The sequence below is a fragment of the Chenopodium quinoa genome, unplaced genomic scaffold (genome assembly GCF_001683475.1).
Source record: "Chenopodium quinoa cultivar QQ74 unplaced genomic scaffold, ASM168347v1, whole genome shotgun sequence".
Lineage (NCBI taxonomy): Eukaryota > Viridiplantae > Streptophyta > Magnoliopsida > Caryophyllales > Amaranthaceae > Chenopodium > Chenopodium quinoa.
In genome coordinates, this window is record NW_018744745.1 from 496,724 (window position 1) to 515,658 (window position 18,935).

At 34.5% G+C, this 18,935-nt stretch overlaps 1 protein-coding gene across 3 annotated transcripts; it reads right to left on the minus strand.

The window, feature by feature from the left end:
- Positions 1-6,218: 6,218 nt before the first annotated feature.
- Positions 6,219-18,286, minus strand: LOC110703609 (probable prolyl 4-hydroxylase 3). 3 transcript variants are annotated; one of them, XM_021881389.1, is made up of 8 exons: positions 17,811-18,286; positions 17,644-17,728; positions 11,977-12,074; positions 11,706-11,803; positions 8,228-8,357; positions 7,926-8,113; positions 7,642-7,726; positions 6,219-6,578 (listed from the first exon to the last, which is right to left on the minus strand). In XM_021881389.1, the coding sequence occupies exons 1-7, from the start codon at positions 17,993-17,995 to the stop codon at positions 7,653-7,655; spliced, it is 858 nt and encodes a 285-aa protein (XP_021737081.1). In that variant the 5' UTR covers positions 17,996-18,286; the 3' UTR covers positions 6,219-6,578; positions 7,642-7,652. The 3 variants fall into 3 exon arrangements, with proteins under 3 accessions (XP_021737081.1, XP_021737079.1, XP_021737080.1); XM_021881387.1 differs by having other exon boundaries at positions 7,632-7,726; positions 17,811-18,285; XM_021881388.1 differs by lacking the exon at positions 6,219-6,578 and having other exon boundaries at positions 7,312-7,726.
- Positions 18,287-18,935: the final 649 nt, after the last annotated feature.

Sequence of the window (18,935 nt, forward strand, 5' to 3'; positions counted from 1 at the left end):
CTTCTTGGAGCACGGGCTCTACCTCTAACTCCTCTTGCCATTGATTATTTCGAAGAAAAAAGTCGAAAGAAAAGGGGAAGGAGTTCGAATTCGAAGAAAAATAAACTGAAATCAAAGGAATTTACCTTAATCTGAAGCGAAAGTTGCCGATTTACGAGTTCGTAGTGGCAAGTCTCAGTTTCTAAGCTTAATGCTCGGGGAATTTGCGAAGTTTTGATGCGGGTTCTTGGTTTCTCTCTCGAGAATTCTGGGTTTGTGTTGGTGAATAAGTGAGGAGAGATGACGCGCCTCTGTTTATATCTCCAGGAATGGGATACGAGGAGTCTGCGTTTTAATTTCTCTTAAATACTCCACTAAGTAACCGTTAAACACATGATCTTGTGATTAAACTGCCCATTATCCGTCCAACTTCCACAATCATCCGCCTTAACCGTTGTTATCTCATCAATTACGGTTTAAATTCAAAATTTTGGATTAATTAAATCATTTACTTCCCTCCTTTTCTGAATTAAATCAAACCCGACCCGTCATCCTTCCAAATCGGGTCTGGGGGGCAAGTTGTTTGGGTCCAATTTAGTCCAATTGGGCCTAGGCATTAAATGATCCAATTAAAAGCCCAAGGTCAAGGTTCAACTCTCCAGTTGTGCTAAAGTCAAAGGTCAGCCCACAAAGCAAGCCAATTGGGCTAAGGCCCAACCTCTCCATGTATGATGAGGTATAAAAGCCATCAATATTGATACATTTAGGATGTTCATTCATATGTTCATTCATATGTTCATTGATAGGTTCATTCATATATTCTCATATATTCCATCAAAGCCTCAAGCAACAAACTCTCTTGCATAGTGTCCTCTTCTTACACATTGTACTGACTTTAGCATCGGAGGGGCTTTCCTCGGCAACACCCCCGAGGCTAGTTTACGTGTGTTTACTGTGCAGGAAACCTTCGGCCCAACATAACTTGGACCGAATCCAGCCTTCTCTGTTTCAGCGGACCTTCGGCAAGGTCCCATTGTTTTCACCCGAAACACATCCTATTTTACTATCCTAATAATTTGCAGTACTCCTTTTTTTTTTCCCCCACTTTTGTGTAATAGAATTACATGTTATTAGTGGGAAATCCCACTTGGTACTATCCATTCTTTGTTTGGTATAGTTTCGAATTTTTGCTCCCATAATAATATTCTTGTAAGCCTTTTTGTCTATCATGCTTCAAGTTGTGAAAATTGAGTCATTGTGCGACTGTAGCAACTAGCTACTACCAAATAATTGAGCATGTCTTATGTGTAACTCTGGTTTTATTGTTTTATCCAAACTATTATCTTATGCATCTAATATTTGGTTATTTGACTACAACTTTGTCCCTCCTCTTCTTCTTTGCCTTGAACGCCTTAATCCCATTAGTGGGGTCGGCTACATGAACCAACATGAGGATTTCTTAGGAGGTCACCCATCATTAGTACAACTCTTAATCATTGTGGCCCATGCCAAGTGATGTGACAAAGTTTTACACTGGTTGTAACCCTCCTCCTTTATCCAAGCTTGGGACTGGCAGTGGCGGAGTTACAACTTTGTCCGTGAATTTTAAATTTTTTGGTTACCAATGTCAATTTTTCCATTGGAAAAAAATTAATTTATGAGTATATGACTTCTTGGTGGCCTGTAGCTCTTTGTAATTGTGACCACTGACCAATAAACTAGCAGCCATTTCATAAACTAAAGGATAAACTACTATTGTGCAAATGAGAACTTTCCTTACTCTATTTGAATTGAGATATAACAGAATCTCTGCTACACTAATAAATATATGTTGGACACACCTTCATATTTATTATTGTGCTTGAACAATTCTACTGTGTGTTTGCTTTTTCATGTGTAATGTGTTCAATATCACATTGTTCCATAAAGACATACTAATATACCCATCAATGGACGTGACAATGTAGAAATTTATAGAATTTGAGGGGAGTGTATAAGAGAACTAAAATCTGTCTTTCTTAGTTGATGATGAATCATGGAAATATCAGTTGTTAAACTCTTTTAACTTGATTTTGTGGCAATTTGATGTACTCTAAATATAAGCACAATATGATGTACTCTGTCTAACTAATGGTCTTTTTTTCTTTCAGCATGGACCATATTATTTACGACGAGCCTGTTCATTCACCAGACGAAATAGAGTATGTGTGTACAATAGAGGAAGAAGCCACTGTTCATAGGACGGAGAAAGAAGCCAATGTTCCTATTTCACCTGTAGTTCCAGTTGAAAGCACTCATGTGGATGCTCACACTATGCAACCTGTATTTGCTGCTTTAGATAAGGAACGGAGCCTAGTTTGGCTGGAATTTCTCACACTTGACAAGGCAGAATCTAGTGATGGGAAACAAAGGTCAATTTGCAAACATTGCCAGAAATCATCCTTCATTTCTGATCCCCGTTATGGAACTCAGAATATGCTCATACATCTTAGAAAATGCAGCGCATATGAGAGACATATGAAAAACCAAGGAGTAAACAAAGGTAAAGTGATCTTTAGCCAGACGGTGTATAGAGATTTGGTAGCTAAAGCCATAATAAAACATGGATATGCTTTTTCTTGGGTTGAACATGATGGTAATAGAGAAGTTCATGCATATTTAAATGATGAAGTAAAATTCATTTCTAGAAACACTGCTAAAGCTGATTGTTTAAGAATGCATAAAACTTTGAAGACTCGGTTAAAGGAAACTCTTTGTAAAGTCTCTAGTCGTATCTCATTGACATGTGATATGTGGACTTCTTGTCAAACTGAGGGATATTTGTGTTTGACTGCTCATTATGTGGATGATAATTGGAAATTAATTAGTACAGTGTTGAATTTTGGTCATATTGACTCGCCACATACTGGAAAAACCATGTATACTGCTGTGTTGTCCATGCTTCAAGATTGGGGTATTGATGATAAGATTTTTTGCTTCACATTAGACAATGCCTCTAGTGATGATAAAATGCAAGATTATTTGAAAGAAACTCTACTTGCAAGAGATGCTTTGTTGTACAATGGTGAATTTTTTCATGTACGATGTGCTGCACATGTATTAAATCTCATTGTTAAAGATGGACTTAAGGTCATTGAACATATTGTTGAGAAAGTAAGACTTTGTGTGAAGCGTGTTAAATATTCTGAAACAAGAAAAAATACTTTCCGTTCTTGTGTGAATTTAGCTAAGATAAAAGAAACAAAATCGTTGTGGCTTGATGTTCCAACAAGGTGGAACTCTACATACATGATGCTTGATAGGGCTATTTTATATCGTGAGGCTTTTAAGGAAATGTCTGAAGTTCAGCATTGTTGTCCTAGCTTCGAAGAGTGGGATTTACTTGAGAAAATTCAGGACGTTTTAGAACCGTTCCAGGAGATAACTGAGTTGTTTTCGGGAAGTGATTATCCTACCTCAAATCTGTATTTTGGGAATATTTGGAAAATTCTTATGCTATTGATAGAGTTGGAGCGGGATGATAATGTCATTTTGAGGGCAATGGCAATAGAAATGAAGAGCAAGTTTGACAAGTATTGGTTCAACTCTGAAGAGGATAACTATAGCATGTTATTTGCATTTGCTGTGATTCTTGATCCTCGTTGCAAATTATCTGTGTTAAAGTTTTGTTATGAAAATTTATTTGGAGAATTAGAGGCTACCTTGAGAGTTAGTGAGCTTCAATTTAAGTTGGCGAAGTTTTACAAGCTATATACCCAAAATGGAATGTCAACAACAGTGAACATCAACACTGATGTGGGAAATGCTGCAAGCTCCAATACCTCCACAAGTACTTCCTCTAGAAACCGCAAGCGGAAATTCAACTATTTTGCGGTAATTGTTCTTCTGTTTTTGCCAGTGTTTTGATATCATGTTTTCAAATTCTACCTCTTTACCTTCTGTTTTTTGATTTTTTTTATGCTACTAACTTCTGTTTTCTACTTTTTTTTGGTACTACCTTTACCTTTTTTTTTTTTGTTGGTGTTATTCCAGCTTTCTGAATCTTGTCTTCTGTTATTGTTATGTTTAGTTTATATATTTAGTCATCAATTTCTGGTTTTTTGTTCAGCTAATTTCTAATTTTTGCTTTTTCTAATGTTAATTTCAGTCATATGACAATAAAGAGGCCATTTCTACTTTAGATGAGAGGTTAATATTGGATATTTATCTGGAGGACCCTAAACTTGATCAGACGGCAGAGCTTGACATATTAGCTTTTTGGAAAGAAAATGAACATCGATATAAAAAACTTTCCCATCTTGCTAGAGATATATTGGCTGTTCCCTTGTCAACTGTTGTTTCAGAATCAACTTTTAGCATAGGAAATCGAATATTGAATAAATGGAAAAGTTCTTACATTCCTGAAAATGTGGAGACGTTAATAACAACTCGTAGTTGGATGTTTTTTTATGAAAGTAAGTATTTTTTAACTTTTTTTTACATATGTATACCTTTATTGTTACACTTATAGTGCATTTGATTATATTATTGGTTTAAAAAATATATATTACGTTATATTTGTAAATTCATTGTTATAATTTGCTTTTTATGTTTATGTAGCAAATGAAAATGATGTATTTGTGGTTCTTATGTGGATTGGGCTCCAATCGAAACACGTGCTTGAACTCTAGGGTGGAATATTGGAGTATGAATTTCTTAGAATGTTGCTATCTTTGTCAATTAGAACTTGTAACATTTTGTTATGTACACATTAATGTAGAATTATTGTACCACTTTTTATCAACACTTGTAAAAGTTGACTAATTAAATATTAATTTACTATTAAACTAATATTTTGGAGCTTAATTTTAAAGTTTTTGCATACAATTATTCACTAGAACTTTAGTAATTGTTTTTAGTAGGTGAAGGGGATCTTGGCGAAATACAAGTCATTCATTTTCCATCTCAATCGTTTCACCAATTTATTATAAGTTTAATAACCAAGTCGGTTTGGTTAAGGATATTTTGATTTGGGCATTACAAATAAATTTTTAATAACCAAGTCGGTTTGGTTTAGGCTATTTCAATTTGGCATGTTATGGTCAAGTAATTTAGGCTTAAATCGGTTTAGGTCATTTTGGGTATAAGGTAATTTTAGTTCGGGTCATTTTGGAGTTTGGGTATTTTCGGGTTAATTAATGGTCAAGTCAATTTGGTCGGGTTATTTTGGGTATCGAGTCAATTTTGGGTTAGATCACTTTGGGTATAGTCGGGTCGGGTCAACTTCGAGTATTAGGTCAAAGTCGGGTCAACTTCGAGTATTAGGTCAAGGTCGAGTCAATTCCGCTTCGGATCGGGTATGGGTCAGGTCAGGTCAATTCCCGATTTTGGGTCAATTTTGGGTCGTTTTTGGGTCATGGATCGGGTCAAGATTGCCAGGTCTACGCAAGATCATGTGCCAACTGCCAAGGTTTGGATCTCTTTAAGATTGTTGCAATAGCATCTACACATATAGGTTTTACATTTGAGCTGATTCTTATAGAAGGAAACAGCTTGATTGTTCTAAAGGTTTTTCTCTATGAAAGTTACCCTCAAAGTTTTGTACTCAAATTAAATTTTTATTTGCAATTTACATGTGGATGTGGGTTCTTGGTCGAAGCAATGATAAGGCCATTAAATAATTGTTATATACACCCCTATTGATATCCTAGTTCCTTGTTGATTAAATATTGTGAAATTTGCTCTTATAAAGTTGCATAATGAAAATGAACAAAAAATTATCTAAATTTCTCTCCATTCTTAATTTTTTTTTTTTTTTTTTTTTTTTTTTACACATAAGCTTTCCCATACAAACAAAGGAAAACCTTTTTAATCACATTTTTCATCAAAACAAACACAGTCTAAGTGGAATCAAGTTGATTATTCACAAATGCTTTGTTGGCTTTGATAGAAAAAAGATTTTGGGAAAATGATTTTCTCAATTTCAAGCGGAAAACGATAAGTGAATTACGGAGTAACAATTTTTTTATTAAAAAAGGGCCCCACAGATGTTAAAATAAGAACGAAAATGGCATGCTTATTGGGAACGCATTCCAGCAACACCAAAGTATAGAGAAATACTAAAATACTACCTCCGTTAAATGTTAAATGTTACGTGCAACTTGAAGGTATTATTTGTGAGATATAAAATATTTCCAAATTGGACATAACATTTAACGGAGGTAGTAAAAAGGGAATAAAAGCATAAATGATCCAGAAAATGAAGAACAGAGTAAAAACGAACTCTATTGGAAAAATTTTGCCACCAAATCATGAAACACTATACATCTCATAGTTCACATTGTAGCAACCGTGCATATCCCTGAAAAAAAATAGAATGTGTACCACAAGCAGGAAAGCCAATTAACCAATAGAGCCATATAGTATATACTCTTATGCCGCATCAACGTTACTATCTTAAATTTTGTTAAAGTACTTATCTATTCACCAATACAATCACTAATGTGTTAGTAACATAGGCATGCAGTTGCGGTAGGACCCAAAAAAACTCGGCTTCAAAATGGTCGTCGATGGACATCTGGTAAAGAAATAAGCCAGAATGGCTGGCATGATCTGTTAACCTGTCAAATGGATCACATTCTACCAACGTTATTGAAATGCTTGACATGACCAATCCAGCAGATCACATATTTTCTAAATGCTATTCTCGCCGAAAAGTTATAACTGGTATGGCACCTCCAAGTTCTACATGGACATTTTCTCTATAAAAGTTACACTAAACACTTGTCAATCTTGTCACCTCTCAATAAACAACAAAGTAACTTGTGTCCAGCTATAATGGCTGAATGTTATCCAAAACAAATCATTAGCACTTTCACATTAGAAACCACATCTTATAAGTACTTTCTTCATCCCAGAATACTTACGAATATATAATACTGCATGAGATAAATTGAGGATGTGTTACCTAATATTATTTTAATAGTAAAGTACATGTGATGGGAGTTCATGAGAAAGGTACGGGTGAAAGGAGATAGTGGATCGAACAGGAGACGTGAGGAACAATGTGAGATCATTTCCAAAGGCAATGTTCCAAACTAATAGAACATATGAAAAGGGAAGCATTCAAATTACATTGGGATGGAGGGAGTATGAAGAAAAATGGTGTTTTTTTCCAACAATATTACCCAACTCAACAATTTATGCGATGTTCATCTTATTACATTTTCATAAAACATAATCTTTAGTAAAATTCCATTAACCACACATAACAGTTCACTAAAATCATTCTAGCTAAAGTATATCAAAAACCATATGTTCAGTTTGAAAGAAATAAAAATTCAAATGAGCAAGTAGTGCTAATGTGCTATTTATTGATGTGTAAGATCTACTGCACAAGGCTGAGCAGAACAGTAGAAAACTACATAAAAGACCTTTCCATGATTTTTACATACAAGTATAACTCTGAGCAAATCTTTGTGTTTCTGTTGGCTTCTAGGTTGTCCATGAACTCTATGTACCATGTATAAATATTTATAGAAAATTCAGAAAATATCTGACTAAATTCTAGACTTGAATCGATAATGATTTTAACTTTTTCACGCTTCATGATTTCAATGTCATGACTAAAAGTCAAAGATAGGATACACAGTACATCCAACAGTCATACTTACGGTAAATCACCTTGATGACGCCTATATCTTGTATTCCTCAACATGCATCCATTTTGTAGATGACCACTTGTTTCCTTTAATAACTGGGCAGCCACCTAAAACACATCAAGACAAGATTGACAACATCAGACCCATCTGTATGAGCAGCTTGAGAATGGCTAGAGCAACTAATTGAAGAGCCACAAATTTAACATAAAAAAGCCCAAAATATCACACAGCACTACTACTGTCATGGGACAAACGAGGGGATGGGTATTGTTAGTTTTTTCCCACATGGAGTTGAAATTAACTGACCATGAAGGCTAGAAGAATCTAATGTCGCATCAGGCCTCATGCTCCAGAAAAGTAAGGCATCACCCATCTTAGGTCTTACAGATAAGCCCCTTTTAGCACATTCAGACCGCTCATTCCACCCTGTCAGAGAACTAAAATTCCCTCGAGATGCTGGAAAAACAGTCTCACCACCCTCTTCAACATCTGATCTACATTAAGAAAAACGAAAAATTGGAAGTGGAAAAGAGAACACACTCAAAGGGTGAATCAGAAGTTCAATTCGAGTAAGCTACGATGCCAATAGGTTGGTTTAGAGATCTTACAAGTACATTAGAACAGTAGCAATCCTTTGGCCGCCATTCTTTTTGTTGAATTCGTCAAGGAAGTAATCATAGTGAGGTTCATACTTCTGACCCTCTTCATAGTGAAGAATCTGCAATCCCTCACCATGCTCTGTAGATAAAGAGAAGCAAGAAATAAAGAGAAGCCAATAGAGTTGAATATCATTTTCATGAATCCCATAATTAAAATTAAAAGAACAATAATAGACTAATAGTATAATACGAAGTACTAACTAATAAATAACTTATCAGAAGAAAAATAATTCAAGATTTTCCAAGAAAACATATACAAAGTTACATCAGTAGTCACTCTGATCACTCATCAGGGTCACAAGAGGTAAAATCACGAACCCAAAGTTCAAAATCTACTATTTTTAATTAGTCAAGAAGTTTAGAAATTAAAATCTTTAGTAAAAGATTTCAGGTGTTGCTTCTCAAGACAATCCCAATATTATTTACAGCAATAAAGAATCAGTTAGGAAGTATACAAACAGTAAAGCATATATGAAGCCCTCAATTGGTTCAATGTTTGATATGGATTGCCTTCTTACAAATTTTTAATAACTAGAGCGTACCCATGCTAAAGCACGGAATATATTAATCATATATATCAATGTTTTTTATTAGTATGACATTATTTATTTATGTTTGTAAATATGATAGTGGAAGTTATAGGATAGGAAGTTAAAATGGATTTTTTTTTTTTTTTTTTTTTAAAAAAAAGTAAAGTTAACAGAAATTTAGGATTTGGAGTTTGGAGCGCTGTGAATCGTGATTAAAAGTTGGAAAAGTTTCTTTTAAATTATATAAAAGATATGTTGTCAGAGGTAACACCGCTAATTTTTGGTTTCCCTTAAAACCAAGAATAGTTTAAATTACACTGGCATAATTGCTGTTCTTCTCGTTAAATTTGATTTGTCAAAGCATTACCTTTTACATCAAAATTCCAAATTCAATTTTTCAACAAAACCTTGCTTCTTGTTTTTGTTACAGTTCTTAACTTCCCTGTTCATTCTTGAAATTTCAGTTATATTCTTCTTAGCAGCCATGTTTATTTATCTAATGTAAGACAAGATATTTAAGGCTCTCAGTTTCCTAATGATCTTCTTGCTTTCAGTTTAGGCCACTCATGCATCTTCCTTTTTTTGCTTTATTTCTTTTATGTCAAAAATAATCTCTTTAACACCTCCTTAACCTAGCACAAAGATTCATTTACACTATCTAATTATATTAATGTCTCCAAACAAAAAAAAAAAATCCCTAAATAAATGAGAGAGCAAGGAGAGAGAGAGAGCAGAAAACAAAGGAGAGAGAATGAGAGCAGAGGAGGGGAAGGGGTGTCTGGATGGTAGGTTAGTTGGTGGCTGGCAGGACATCATTTGAGGAGGGAGGGGTGGCTGGCAAGTGGTGGTTTTTGCAATAGTGGGTGATTGTGAATTTGTGATAGACTAGTATTGGCAAGTGCTGCTGAAAAATTTGTAAACTGATTGTAAAATTAATACAAAAGCTTGAGTCTTTTTTATTGAAACCAGCAAAAGGGTTACGAAGATTTATATAGCTTTAGGCTATAACTTTCGGTGGTAGCTTGAGGCTACTAATCTCAAATTCAAAATTTCACTCAAATTTCTGCATGCCTTACTACTGCTGCTACCTTCCCCTATATACTCAAGCAACTACAAGACCTTAACTTTATTAGAATTTGTCCTGTTAAGGTTATTACATAAAGAGAATCAGTTTGATGTCTTCAGCAAGCACCCCTCCATAGTGGAATGTTAATTAATTTTGTCTGCTTCCTCCTTAGTTGTCCTTGCCACCTGTGATTGTTGCTGATGATTTCTCTGCCTCTAATAATTTGAGTCATAAATTAATCTAATAATACGTCGTATTAAATTGTGTTCAGCTCATCTAAATACCAACAAGGATATCAACATCATCAAAATACCAACAAGGATACCAACAAAACATTTTTGCATTTGTTGGAACTACTGAATAAGTATTTTGGTATCATGATAATACCATCCAAGATATAATTTAATACCATCACGTGTTATTAGAGTCATTCATGATTCAAATTTTTTAGGTAGAGAATTCCTCTGATAGAGGATTTCAAATAAAGAACTAAGGCCAATGAATTTGCAGCAAGAGGCACCATTGAACAGTCAATTCAGTTAGAATATCTTGGGGATTGTCAAGGGAAGAACCCCCCCCCAAAAAAAAATAAAAATAAAAATAAAATATATATATATATATATATATATATATATATATATATATATATATATATATATATATATATATATAGGGGAGGGATCCGGTGAGAATAGGTCCATATGTGAGAATTCATACTTATATGAGAACTGATTTATAATTTAGAACATGTGAGTAAAAATTTAGAACATGTGAATTAAAATTTAGAACATGCGAGTTAAAATTTAGAACATGTGACTCAAATTAAAATTTTGAACATGAGTAATAATTTAGAACATTTATGTTAGTAATATGTTTAGAACATCTAATTTAAGAATTAGAACAAGTGATTAAAAATTTATAAAATTTGCTTTATGAAATTTTAAACATATGAGTAAAATTTAGACATATGATTTAAGATTATGAACATGTGAATAAAAATTTAGAACAAACTGATATAGAATATAGAAAGTGTGAGTAAATAATTTAGAACATACGAGTAAAAAAATAGAACATACAATTTAAAATCTGGAACATATAATTAAAAATCTTAAAACACACGTTTTAAAATTTAGAACATACAAGTTAAAATTTTGGAACAAGTTATTTAAAATTTATGACATCGAACTTAACTAATTTATGGTTTAGAACATGTGAGTACTAAATTAGAACATTTGATTTAATTTTGAATACCTAAGGAAAAGTTTAGAACATCAGATTTAAAATTTAGAACATACGAGTAAAAATTTAGAACATAAAGAGTGTTCTCACATAAGAAAAATTCTCACATAAGAAAATTTCTCACGAGAGCCTTCCCCTGTATATATATATATATATATATATATATATATATATATATATATATATATATATATATATAACCACCTTGAGTTCATTGTAGGTTAGGACCACCTTGAATTCATTATATGTTGGGACTTTTTAAATTAGATCACCAATAGTTGGGACTAGTGGTGTCAATATCTCCAAACAGACGTACTTCAGAATTGGGGCAAGCATTACCATTAATATTTTCATGATGCTTTTCTTACAGAATGAATATATTCATTTACCATCAGTCCTAACACCTGCCAAACAAACATTATTTTTATCCCCAAAATACAAAAACCTGATCAATGATCCGAGCAATGTAAAGTATTGTACTGGAGTGGGTTTGGACGTGGGGAAGGCAGGGTTATCAAACTCATATATAATGAGGGGACTATTCTTGGTGCAAAGTTAAATTACCAGAAACATCAGTCATTGCATCTCTTACCTACAGGAATGAAGGTAAAGTCTGCTATTCTTTTCTCTATGTCCCTTATAATTTTGTCTTGACCTCTTCTCAAAAACATTCCAGAACTAGTTCGCACCCTGCACATATGATCAAGGTAGATGTTACATCTTTAGTGTGTTGTCATATTTATACTACATATAATATCAAAAGAAATTAACAGCCGGAAGAAACTAATGGGCTATCATAATGCCACAATTCAATAAAATTTGAAGGCTGCACCATTACATGTAAGATTGTTCAGTAAACAAACCTGCTGTCCTTGCTCCGACCAGTTTTACTATCAACAACAGTTGACTTTGCCATGTGAGGTTTAGCCAGGTCAATAAGATATTCACATTCCTCCTTAGACTGCAGAGATCAGAATCTAGAATTAACATTTGGCAAGCATAAGCACAACAATCAACAGCACAAACAAGTGCCCCCCAGGAAGGGGAAACTCAGGAACTTAGCAGATGAGGCTTTAACATGTCTCAATAGAGTGACAATAAGCAAAAATAGTCTGGCATCTATTATATACCTCTGCACCTTCTCCTGATGTGAGGAGTGGCTCCATCCATATCTCACTTAGAATCACGATCCTAAAAACATGCCTTCACTCATCATTTCACACTTATCTAGAGGATTCTTTCTAATTTTATTTTTGGAGATCATGTCCAAGTAGAAAATAAATTAAACCTTTGGCAAACGACACCTCACCATAAAAATTTCAATTATTTTCTCAAATGAATATCTCAGTAGTTAGCAATTCAGCATTGGCACTTTTGTAAAACTAAGGACATTTGCCAAAAGTTGTCTCGCAGAATGTGGATGTAATGTCTAGTGATGAGTCCTAATTTGTACACATTTTAGGTGCATATCTATTCTCATTTGCTTATAGTTTTAGGGGTGTTAGGTGCATATTTACATTATTTGCTTAAGTTGTGCTCAACTACTCTCCGTTTGTGTGTTTTGATGAATTTACGTGATTTAGATGCAATTAGATTATGGTTAGCTAATCTTAATAATTATAAAATAGGAAGCTACATCGCTCAAGGATCTCAACTCATGTCTTCAAGACAAAATTAAGCTAGAATGAAGCAAAACCTTGATGAAAAACTTAATGAATATGAGTCTCATCAAATATTTTGATCATAACTTTTTATCTAGGAGAGACATGCCTTTGAGTGGCACGGTGGACGAATAAAGGCGATTTCTTAGAGGATTAGTTTCGTTAAATTACCTTAATTTCTAGCTTTATTATAAATACTCCTTGGCTTTATATGTTAAGGCCTTACTTTAGAACCCTAGTTTTCTCTCTAGCTTTATTTTATTGTATTCTGAAGATTTTATGCTTTCTTATTAATTCAAGATTTGGCTTTTTTGTCCTCTCTTTAATTTCTTTTAACTGTTAATCATGTCTACTTTAATATTTATTTTCCTTTTGTTATTATGTGTGAGTAGCTCCCAAATTCTAGATTTAGGTTGAACCTAGCTATGATTGAAACTTGATTTATTCTTTTAAATTCTCAACTAATTATTTATGTGTTGGGTGTTTAATTAATTGTGCTTATGCCAATACTAGATTAGGAATAATTGGTATTGTTATTAATTCATTGCCTTGATCGTAACGGGAGATAAGTTTTGACAAATTTGATTAATTAAGGACGTGAAATTATCCACGAAAGTAGGAAGAACGGATTGCTGGGAAGTTAGGGTGCCAGACATAATGTCTTTTAATTTACATCATTCCACGGAAGTAGGTTTAATTGTTGATTAGGGAAGTCATTGACAACTCAGAAGAGATTTATTTTGTAGGGCGTATTTTTCCTTGTAAACATATAATTAATTGGTTGGGATAGGATTTTTCTTGTATTGATTATGATAGTGGTGATACTTAATTCTAGATGTTTAAATTATTTTATGCTTTTTTTTAGTAATTTAATAATCTCAACCTAATATTGATACCACCTTCTCTCCGCAATCGACCCTAACTTACCCTACTACATAATAAGGAGACTTTAGTTAGGATTTTATTATTTTTGTTAAGTGTTCGACCTTTCACGGGTCAATAATTCTAGGTTACATGGACACTTCATCCAAATGTTGTGTCCGTCTCAAACACCGTGTCAGACACCGACACTCGTGAATTCGTGATACACACGACAATATGTCTTGAACCGTATCCCACTATTATATGAGTTGTTCAACTTTTTCTAATAAGAAAATTTAAGTAAAGTAAGATATATAAGGTAATTGTTAAACAATATGAGTGCCTTCATATATAGTATGATCTAAAAAGAGGACGGAATGACAAATATATGCTTAATTCTTTTTCTAAAATATATTATATGAATTTTAAAATCCCGCACCCATGTCCCTTATTTTGAGATAGACGTTTTCTCATATCCGTATCATACCCGTATTCGTACCCTTTCTTGTGCAACCTAGCAGGTCATCTCCCACACAAAGGAAGGGCGTCAAATTGGGTCACTAGGCAACAAGGCATTTTTGTGACTAGGGGCTTGCCCTTGGTGCCCATCACCACACTACCCCCTAAAGAGCTTTATTTAGTTTATAGCCCTATATTCTAGTGAATACCTACTTAACAATAACACAATAATGGGCTATTTGGAGAGGCAAAAATTCGGGGGTCATCCACCATATTTTGGGGTAAGGAGGATCATGATGGTGTCAATTTTCCAAGGTGAGATCCCGAAGTATAAGTTTGAGGAGCAAGGAGTCTAGAAAACGCGGGACCCTTATAGAAGGTTTTGAGCTTCTTTAAAAGGCTCTTTTGGAGGGTATTCTACAAAGGATGACTCTAGAATATTCAAAGATGATCTTGTACATAGTAGAATGTTTCTAAGTTCTTCTATGTATGTACATATGAGTTGTAATGTTCTAGAATGTTCTAGGAGTGTCATGTATATTCTAGGCATAGGAAGTGTGTAGAATCTCCTTGTATGTAGTTCATTTGAAGGTGAAAACATTATAAAAGGTAGTCTAGAACCCTCTATTTGAGAAGGTTATGAAGTCTTGGGATAGGAGAAAGGATGGCTATAAATAGGTCATCTCATTCATTTGTAAATTAAGCCAACAAATTTGTATTTTCTCTGAAAGGAATCAAAGCTAGCACACTTAGCCTAGCAAAACAATGGGAATACTAACTAGAGACTACCAGGCGCTGATCCTAGTGAACCACGTGCAAGGGGGACTAATGGAATTAGTCCGCACGTGACATGTGGTATATGAGGTAGTAGTGGTGGTCTTTTGCGCAAGGTGTTAGCTATTATGTGGACAAAAGTGCTGAAAGTAGGAAACTAGAGGTGTTACGAAGCAATCGTCGCAACTCAAGGAGAATGTTGGTCAAACAAGGTCGTCGATGAGGCGACAAAGAAGAAGATTCAAACAACCACAAAGTTTTATGGTCGTATTGCCAAGTTGGAGGGTGGGTTTGGGGCCAACTCCGATGATGTCGAGGGGTTGAAGACACTCACAATGGAGCGAGATGTCTAAGGGGTGAAGACTTGCTACAGATCCAGTGCGGGGCATCCACGAGATTGATAGTCGCATTCTACTCTTGGAGTTAGGGTAGCGACAGTGGCATCGGGAGCAAAGGAGGCGGTCCATGAGCTTGTCACGTGCTGACTAATTCCCTTTGTCCCCCTTGCACGCAATCCACTAAAATAAGCACCTGTTAGACTCTATTAAGGAGTCCGCTTGTTTTGCTATGCTAAGTGTGCTACGAAATTTGGCTATGCAAGTGTTTTTAAAGTAATGCTTTAATTGCTTGGGGTGAAAACACAAATGTGTTAGCTCAATTTGCAAATGAATGGGATCGCCTAATTATAGGAATCTTTCCTCCTATCCCTAACTTTCTAGAGATAGCCTAACAAGCTCAAATTGAGGGTTTTAGACTACCTCCTAAAGTGTTCTCACCTCCAAAGGAACTACATACAACGAGGTTCTACACACTTCCTATGCCAATGTACATGACAATCCTACAACATTCTAGAACATTACAACTCATATGTACATACATAGAAGAACCTAAAAACATTTCCTATGTAAAAAATCATCCTTGAATATTCTAAAGTCATCCTCTAGAATACCCTCCAATCCTGAAACCTTCTTTCTGGACTCCTTGCAGCCCAAACTCATAATTCGGGACCTTACCTTGAAAAACCAACACCACCATGGTCTTCCTTTGCCTAAATTATAGTGGACCCCCAAAATTAAGCCCATATGCCCCTCTAAATGGCCCATTATCGTATTTCTTACTTATTGTCATGTAGGTGTTCACTAAAAATACCAGGATGTACCTAAATAAAGCTCTATAAGGGGTAGTGTGTTGGTCACCAAGGACAAGCCCCTTAGCCACAATTATGCCTTATTGACAAGTGACCCATTTGACGCCTCTCCTTGGTGTGGGACCCTTGACGATCTCATCTAGCAAGAAAGGGTCTTTGAGCTAATAAGATTAAAACCCCGCTCTCCACCCTACCACAATTCTCAAAGATTGTTACTAAAATGAATAAGACAAAAAGCTTTTGAATCTTGTAGCTCCTATGCATATACATTCAAAAGCTGAAATATACAAGATATGTGACAAGTAATGCCAAATACCATCATCAACCCGAGAGGGTTAAGAATTTACAACAAGACAGAGAAGATCAAAAGATAAACCAATTTACTAAAAAAACTATTTATATATAGGCTAGCAAGAATGGTCATTCTACTTAATGATCACAATCATAACTCACACCCCTTCCAACACTGACCCACCAAGTTAAAACCAACGTTCCAAGGTTCGCGGTACGTAGCCACGAACCGTGAACTGAGTCGCGCATATCGGATACAACTACGTACTTGTATTTTCCAAATCAAAATCTTATTAATAAAAATCACCCATATATTTTATTAATTTATTTATTCCGTACCCAATTGTACTGGATTCATCACGGGTAGCGTGCCGCGTATCCATTTCCATACCACGTTTTGAATCGGACCGTGTACCTTGTAACATTGGTTAAAACTCGACTTGCAGCACAAAACATATCTAAATACATCCCTTGAATTTACATAATACAAGGCTGAAATTCAACCATGCTACACCAAACACACAAGCACGCCAGCTAAACAAAATATTATTTGGATATACAAACATGCAACTGCAAATTTTAAGTTAATCACTAATAAAATGTGAATCTCATTTTAAATTCGGAGATTATGACTAAGAAAAAAACTAAAATAAACCTTTGGCAAATCGCACCGCCCCACCATAATTTGTAATTATTGTTTTCAAATGAATATCCCAACAATCAGCATTGCCACATTTGCAAAAATAAAGAAAATTATAGAAAAGTTGTTAATTCTACCTCTCAAAATGTGTATGTAATGTCTAACAAAAAAGGGTTATTCAGCTGACAATCAAAATCTCTCACCCAACATAACTCTCAAAAACTTTTCCTAAATGAATACCACAAGAAACATTTGAGATTTCAAGCTCCTAGGCATATGCATGCCACACAACTGAAATATACAAGACATGGAACAACGTGGTAATGCCGAAAAAGTATCATCAACCCTACTGGGTTAAGAATTAACAACATGACAGAGATCACAAGAAATTTCAACTAGCAGGCTATTCCAATTATTGTTTTCAACTGATTGATCACAATCATTACTCACACTACTTCAAATGCCCACCCAAACTTTTTCAAAACCTAAATTTACTTATTCTACATTTGAATTTCGACAACGTACACCAAACACATCTAAAAACAAAAAATTATTCAGATACATAAACATGCAACCACAAATTTTCATACATTGTCAATTAGATCATCATCAATCAAGTAAACACATTGAAACTCCAGATTCAACACGAAATCGTCAATTATAATTCAAATTGAATAAATCAAAAATAAAAACTAACCAGGAAATGATGGTAAAGAAAAGCACGAGGCTCCCAAGAGAGAATCTCAACCCATTGTTCATCTCGCTTTCCAATCCCCTTACCTCTTCAATCAAAAACAACAAATCGTCAACAATCAACAACATCAATCAAAATGATGAAGAAATAATAATGCGAAATTTAAGTACCTTTCGAGAACCTTCCGACCGAAGTTACGGAGATCGTGAGCAGGTCTGGGGTCATTAGAAGATACAGGAAGAGAGAGAATGCCGAGAGCAAGAAGCAGAAGAAGTACAACACTTAGCATTAGCAACAATGATAATACTAGCGTTGATGTCGACGTTCTCTTCCTGCTTTGCCGGCTTTTCGCCATTGTTGACGCTTTCTTCACTTTCTCTCTCCTCTCTGGTTCGATTAAATTGATTGATTGAATTGATTAATTGATTGATTGAATTTTAAGAAAAACCCTAAAATTGTCGATCAAATGAAATTTGTGTGATAAATGTTAAAAAGATTTTATTGAAATTGAGTTAATAAGAGATCCACAGTGGTGTAGTAAGTATGAATTTTGTTGGTTTTGAAATTTCTGTGTTCTGTTTTTTACAAGTTGTGTTGGTCTGGGGATACGGAAATGGAAGGAAGGTCAAACGTGTGAAGATGGGGCCGGTCGTCTGATTTAGTCCATAAATACAACTACGAAATTACATGGATACCCACTTTTCCGTATTTATCACTCGGAGTATTTATCACTTTATTTAAAAAAAAAAAAAAAATTGGTTGCATATTAGGGAGTTTTTAATGAGTCACCTAGGATTTAATTTTTTTAGCGCGCAATGTAGGATAATAAATTTTAGTGGTAGTCAATTAAATACGAGATTATTAATTTCTTTTAGGATTAATAATTTAAATGGCACGTAATCGAAATTGAAGAATGAGATTTCTCAGTTTAAATTATTACATATAAAATATTATTTTTTTTATATTAGGAATTTTATCTAAATAAATAACAAATTTTAGCACATACAAATAAATCCCTAAACTTATAAAAGCACCAAGTATCATAATTTCAATAACTCCTTATGAACAGTGTGCTTCCCATATTGCCCCTATATTTTAACTTGCATTTCCTTATGAATAGTGTGCTTCCCGAATTACCCTAAAAAATATGTGCATGTGCAATGCCATATGGTTTCTCTATTGGACTGCCCAAATTGCCCCTGCATTTTAGTTAGCTTTTCTTTATCAATAGTGTGAATCCCGAAATACCCTTATACAATTGTGCATGTGAGGACCTATGTGGTCCCTCGGTATTT

Excerpts from the sequence above, each read along its gene's own strand:
- LOC110703609 (XM_021881389.1), bottom strand. The coding sequence starts at position 17,995 with ATGGCGAAAAGCCGGCAAAGCAGGAAGAGAACGTCGACATCAACGCTA. Across the intron at positions 8,358-11,705 it reads CTTTACCTTCATTCCTGTAG|AGCATGGTGAGGGATTGCAG; the intron begins GTAAGAGATGCA and ends CTTTATCTACAG. Across the intron at positions 7,727-7,925 it reads AGATTCTTCTAGCCTTCATG|GTGGCTGCCCAGTTATTAAA; the intron begins GTCAGTTAATTT and ends GATGTGTTTTAG.